Source organism: Pyrus communis, chromosome 1, assembly GCF_963583255.1.
Source record: "Pyrus communis chromosome 1, drPyrComm1.1, whole genome shotgun sequence".
NCBI classification, from domain to species: domain Eukaryota; kingdom Viridiplantae; phylum Streptophyta; class Magnoliopsida; order Rosales; family Rosaceae; genus Pyrus; species Pyrus communis.
The window spans coordinates 27,517,415-27,523,697 of record NC_084803.1 but is presented as its reverse complement, the minus strand read 5'-3'; the positions used below and the strand labels follow the sequence as shown (position 1 = coordinate 27,523,697).

The 6,283-nt window shown below is 39.2% G+C and overlaps 1 protein-coding gene across 1 annotated transcript; it reads right to left on the bottom strand.

Annotated features, from left to right (window-relative positions):
- Window positions 1-4,569: 4,569 nt before the first annotated feature.
- Window positions 4,570-5,166, bottom strand: LOC137725555 (uncharacterized). Its single transcript, XM_068464283.1, has 2 exons — window positions 4,786-5,166; window positions 4,570-4,686 (listed from the first exon to the last, which is right to left on the bottom strand). The coding sequence occupies exons 1-2, from the start codon at window positions 5,164-5,166 to the stop codon at window positions 4,570-4,572; spliced, it is 498 nt and encodes a 165-aa protein (XP_068320384.1).
- Between the last annotated feature and the right edge of the window lie 1,117 nt (window positions 5,167-6,283).

Sequence of the window (6,283 nt, the reverse complement as noted above, 5' to 3'; positions counted from 1 at the left end):
ACTTCCCTTGGTGGTTGCAAGAACGGCTTGTCCCTTGCTTGATGCCATTGATTTTGGAGGTCTGCTTTGGTTTTCTTGAACGGAGAAAGAGATAAGAGGTAGAGATTGTCCCACCGGGCGTGCCAAATTTGTAAACACGAAAAATTCCTGAAACAAGAACACGTGTACAAAATATATTTTGTATTAATTAATGATTTTGGAGTTACAATCTCTTTGTAATTTGATCATCTGATTCGATCTCTGTAAGGTGTTGATTTGTGGATGTGCGATTGATCCAAAGGTCGTCGAGGCTTGATCCTGGATGAACGATTTGAAGTTTCTTCAAGGGTCGTTGGGGCTTGATCTTGAAGGTTGATGGAAGTTTCTTCAAGGGGCCTTCAGGGCTTGATCTTTGAAGGTTGATGAACGGGTCTTCAAGGAGGCTTTTGGGCTTGATCTTGAATAATGGTTGTGCAGATTTCTTCAAAGGGCTTTTGGGCTTGATCTTGAAGGTTGATGGATGAGCGAATCTTCAAGGGCTTATGGGCTTAATCTTGAAGAACGATTGGATGTGTGCATTTGTTGAGGTTGTTGATCCAAAGGGCCGTTGGGGCTTGATCTTAGGATGAACGGATGATGAACGATGAACACTTTCTTCAAGGGCCGTCGGGGCTTGATCTTGAGTTGGTGGAAGTTCTTCAAGGGGCCTTCAGGGCTTGATCTTTGAAGGTTGATGAACGGGTCTTCAAGGGGGCTTTTGGGCTTGATCTTGAATAATGGTTGTGTGGATTTCTTCAAGGGCTTTTGGGCTTGATCTTGAAGGTTGATGGATGAGCGGCTCTTCAAGGGCTTTTGGGCTTAATGTTGAAGAACGATTGAATGTGTGGATTTGTTGAGGTTGTTGATCTAAAGGGTCGTTGGGGCTTGATTTTAGGATAAACGGATGATGAACGATGAACACTTTCTTCAAGGGCCGTCGGGGCTTGATCTTGAGTTGGTGTAAGTTGTTTAAGGGCCGTTAGGGCTTAATCTTGAAGGAGGATTTGACGAAGAATGAAGAGTGTTTTCTTGGTCCTTCGGGATTTGCTTGAGAGCTTTAGAGTTTCAAGGCTTCAAGGTTTTGGTGTGATGTAAATTCTCCTTCCTTTTCTCTCTATGGAGAAGCCTATTTGTAGGCTTTGAGAGTGAATCACCACCATCCATTTTTTTTTGGTGAAGTGAGTGGATGTTGTAGGTGAAATAAATGGAGTTGGTAGGTGAAGTAAGTGTGTGATGTAGGTGAAATAAATGTGTGAGGTTGGTGAAGTAAGTGGAAGTTGTGGGTGAAATGAGTGTTTGAGGTAGGTGAAATAAGTGTGTGAGGTTGGTGAAGTAAATGGAAGTTGTAGGTGAAATGAGTGTGTGATGTAGGTGAAATGAATAAAGGTTGTAATTTAATACATTGGTCAACATTTATTTCACTGAAATTTCAATGTCTACAGGGGCAAAATGTAATTTACCCTTTAGAATTTTTTTTTTGTTTTAAGGACTTTCTAGTCTAATTACTTTTGGTGAAACTTGAGACACCAAAGTGTGGTTATGTGGTTTTGGCTTTCTAATATTGGAGATAATGTTGTATAATGATGAGTTTAAATTGTAAGAACCAATCATGAATTATATCTAAATAACAAAATGTTACTGTTGACTCTAAAAACTATCAAGCCTGAGTGGTGCGCAGGCCGAGTAACTAATAAGCTAACTACGTTCTTCGGTTGTGTGCAGTGCGTGCCAACTCACTCATCGGTCGAGCTTGGCTAGGGAGTAAAATATGTTGATGTGCATTAGGTGCGTTGCTAGCTTCTTAATCTTGCGATTGTGGCCAAGGAAGGAACATGCCTCGGTCTTTGGTTTCTAGAGCATTAAGACAAGGTTGCTAGTTCTGGGAAGTTCACAAATCGTCGGCGCTTGGCTCGGTCTTAGTAATTATATTCATGAGAGTATAAGTATGCCGAACTGGTATCAGACTATACGGACACAAATACTCGAAAGAGATAAATGTCTTGACGGTAAATGTGGTTTGACCGTTGGAGTGCCGAACTCTAAAATATACTTGTGAATATCCAATCATAAAGCAAAACTCGATATTCAATATGTCGAGCCTAGTAACCTATAACACCTCACTTAGCTGAGAAGGCTGATGAGATGATCTCTACCAATAAGGACTCGAAAATCCTTGTCGACTGAGATTTGGATAAATAACCAGTCAGCCTTGAAGCAGTGATGTCTATCCAAACTGAAGGTGCTCCTCGGTCGGCTGATTTTACGACTCCACTACTGTCTATCCAAACTGAAGATGTCGCCGGTTGCCTTTATAGTGCTATTTATCCAAATTGAAGATGTGTTGGTGGGAAGAAAGGGGAAAATGATGAAATCTCAAAGGTTGTTGAGAAGCTTTTGCATGACAATTTTTTGTGTTGATTTGAAGGGGCCTTGAATGATGCACTCCCTTCTCTATTTATAGCAACGAACCCCCCTCATGGCTAAACTAGAGATGTACTCGGATTAGGACTCCTCATCCCAATCTGATCAGGTTTCGACCAATCCTAACTCCTATAGGACTTTGAACCACACTCTTTAACAAACCAGATTCATTCCTAATTCTAAGCACCTTCAGCTTTAAGTCTCCTTGTTGTACTAGGGTTCGACTATCTCTCATTTATCTAAACCAATCCTTCTGGCAACAGGATTCGGCCGACCTTGACTAAACAGCCTATGACAAAATTCTAGATGGAAGTTACTGGGCCTAGAATGACTCTCAGCTCGGCCCAAAATAATATTTTGGGCCTAAACAGTTACTGATAGGATTTTTATTAGTTACAAAAGTAGGGATAAAAATACTTAAAAAATACTTGCAAGAGAACAAGGTAATTGTAGTACAAACGGCTCAAGTAAGGTTGTTTTCCACAGAGATTATTAAAATAATTTATAAAATCAAATCCTAATTAATTACTTGAAACAAAGTTTTGGAAAAGGTTGATTTTATGACCTAAAATAAGAAAATTGTTATAAACATTCCTAGTTTAAGTATGATTGTGTAAATCCTACATTAGATTTGATTCTAGTTATCATTTCCTATTATATCTTGTATTCCCTAGGGATGAAGGAATATCTTCTCTCCCTTTAGGCTATCTCCAACCGAAGGGTCCAGAGGGCCGAAAATAGCCCGAAAACCGTCTCTAACCGAAGATTAGGCCAGAGGGCTCTGGAATCTGATAGGGCCTCACGGAATCGGAGAGGGCTAGAGGGCTGGCCAGAAAATTCAGTTTTCCTGTCGGTTATAACTGACAGGAATGTGTTTATATTATTTAATATAAATGTATAATGCTTAAGAAAAAAAATTCAAATGCAACAGCTAGCTGATGTCAACTAGCCGTTGCATTTGAATTTTTTTTTATAGTTTTATTATTATTTTTTATTTACAAAATTTTTCCTATAACTTCTATTTTTAATATATATATATATATTTTAAATTCTATTTTTTCCTATAACTTTTATTTTACAAAATTTGTTTCATTTTTTGTTTAAATTCCATTTTTTCCTATAACTTCTATTTCACATAGTTGCTTTATTTTATTTTAAATTCTATTTTTATCCTATAACTTATATTTCACAAAATTTGTTTCATCTTTTTTTTTCCTATAACTTCCTAAGCCATTATACAACATTAAATTAAATTAAGTAACATGAAACAACATTAAACAATATGAAATAACATTAAATAACATTAACCAACATACAAATTATACAACATAAAAAAAAAACATTTAACAACTTGAAACTTAAACAACATTTTAAAAAACATTTAACAACATAAAACTTAAACGCCTACTCCATGCTTCTTTTGGTCCAAAGATGTGCAACAAGATCATGTTGTAGGTACTTGTTTGTGGCATGAGAACGTATCATTCTATAGCGCCTCATGTACCCATTTATAGAGATACTACCAGTTCTTGGATTGAAAGGCAAATTAGGCCCATCATATATTTTTGCATGAGCCCTTCTTGACCTATTTGGATCTTCTTGGTCGTCATCGGACTCTCCATCAATATACCCATCTCGCTCATCCTCCACTATCATATTGTGTAATATGATGCGAGACATCATGATGGAGTCCAAATTTTCTCGACTCCACCCTCTTGCCGGTTCGCTAATAATCTTCCACCGTGCTTGTAGAATACCGAAAGCTCTCTCAACATCTTTCCGGTATGGCTCTTGGTGTAAGGTAAACAACTTTGCTGCATCATTCCTAGGGTTTGGAATTTCTTAGACAAGTGTCGCCCACTTTGGGTAGATGCCATCTGCCAAGTAATACCCCATCTTGTATTGACGGTTGTTGATGTAGTAGTGAAGTTGAGGTGCTTTACCTTCTGTCAAGTTATTGAAGAAGGGTGAACGCACAAGAACTGTAATGTCATTTTGGGATCCAGGAACTCCAAAGAAAGCATGCCAAATCCATGTGTCATATGAGGCAACCGCCTCTAACACAACAGTTGGCTTTCTCAACCTTCTGCTAAAGCCTTCTTGCCATCCGGTGGGACAGTTCTTCCAATCCTAATGCATGCAGTCTAATGATCCTATCATGCTTGGAAACCCACGGTTTTCAGCTTTGCGAATGAGCCGATTTAGATCTTCTTGATTTGGCTCGCAGAGGTACTCGTCTTTGTGAACCTGAACAATTGTGTCACAGAATTGTTGAAGAGTATCAAGGCATGTAGACTCAGAAATACCATGGGTTTCATCCATCTAATCAGTTGGGGAGCCATAAACCATCATTCGAAGTGCAACAGTAACCTTCTGATGAGATGAGAAACCAGGGCGGCCTGCTCTGTCCCGTTTCTGTCGAAAGTATGGATTGACTTGCTGGACATCACGAAGTAAACGCTCGAAGACATGACTCCTCATCTGGAAGCGACGTCTGAAATTCTCCTCTGTGTACACCGAGTTGGGGTTGAAGTAGTTGTTTATCAGATTGGCATGTGACATCGCTCTGTTTCGTGGTTTGTAATAGCGACCAGTAATAGAGCCACCCCATTGAGGTTGTTCCTCAGTTGGCTGACACACTATGACTGCAGCTATGGTTGCTGATATATTTTGTTTGTTGCACCTTACTTGAACTTCTTCATCAGACTCCTCATCTTTTCGTCTCATTTGCGCCCATTTTGCTTCCAATTTGGAATTGGATGAGGACCCCCAGTTGGAATCCGAAGAGGAGGGATAACAACACACACATTCCCCTACAATTCAACACACACATCTTTCTCTTCTCTTTGCCATCGGCTTTCTTTCTCATTGTCAGATAAAATAGACCACAATACGTTATCAGCACGCTTCTATCGTTGCACTTAGGAATCTGACTTTGAAGAATTTTTCTGCATCAAACCAGTTCATCCATATCATCACGCAATTAGGTTCTTTCAAAACAATGGTTTTTATCTTGATATTTTTGCAGCCCTAATAGCAGGAACATTCACCATGATGCATGACCCAACTTTACGTTTTACGTATTTTAGATTCTGTATAAATTGTGTATGCCTCATAATCATAATTGTTGAATTATGTGAATTTGATATTTGCTATGAATTGAATCAAATATATTTGTATATGCATCACATTGAATTAAATTAACATATTATTGCTTTGAATATGCATATAGTTGAATTATATATATATATATATATATATTTTTTTTTTTTGGTGATTAGAATAGTTAGGGTTCTTTGAACCCGTGTCTTGCCCTACCCCATCCCTGGTGTTGGGCCACACCATGCACACATAGTTGAGTCCTTTGGGCTCTTATTGTCTCCCACGTGCTGCCAAGCTTGCAGCTTGCACCGAGCCGAAACCAAGAGCCATTGGCTCCTTGCTTGCCCCAAGCCACTGGGCTTGGCCTTTTTTTTTTTTTTTTTTTTTTGGCATACTGCTCCAGCCTGTGGGGCTTTGGAGCTCCCTCGGCCCAAACAATTTCTCACGGCCCGCATCATAAAAAAAAAGTGAATTTTTTTTGGACTTACCTGAAGTGGCCTGCGCGAAAAAAAAAAAAAACTTTTTTTTAGTTTTTTTTGGGTCTGCTTGCAGCAGCCCAATCCTTGCCTAGTACTCACCGTGGGCCTGCAACCCCACCCGAGACCTCTAGCCCAATTCTTGGGCCTGGGATACACGGCACAATTTTTTTTAGCCACCTGTGGCTTCATTTTTTTTGGGCCCTGAGTTTTATTCACCTAATTATTTTAGGCCCAATGTGTTTTATATTTTTTCACCCACACTT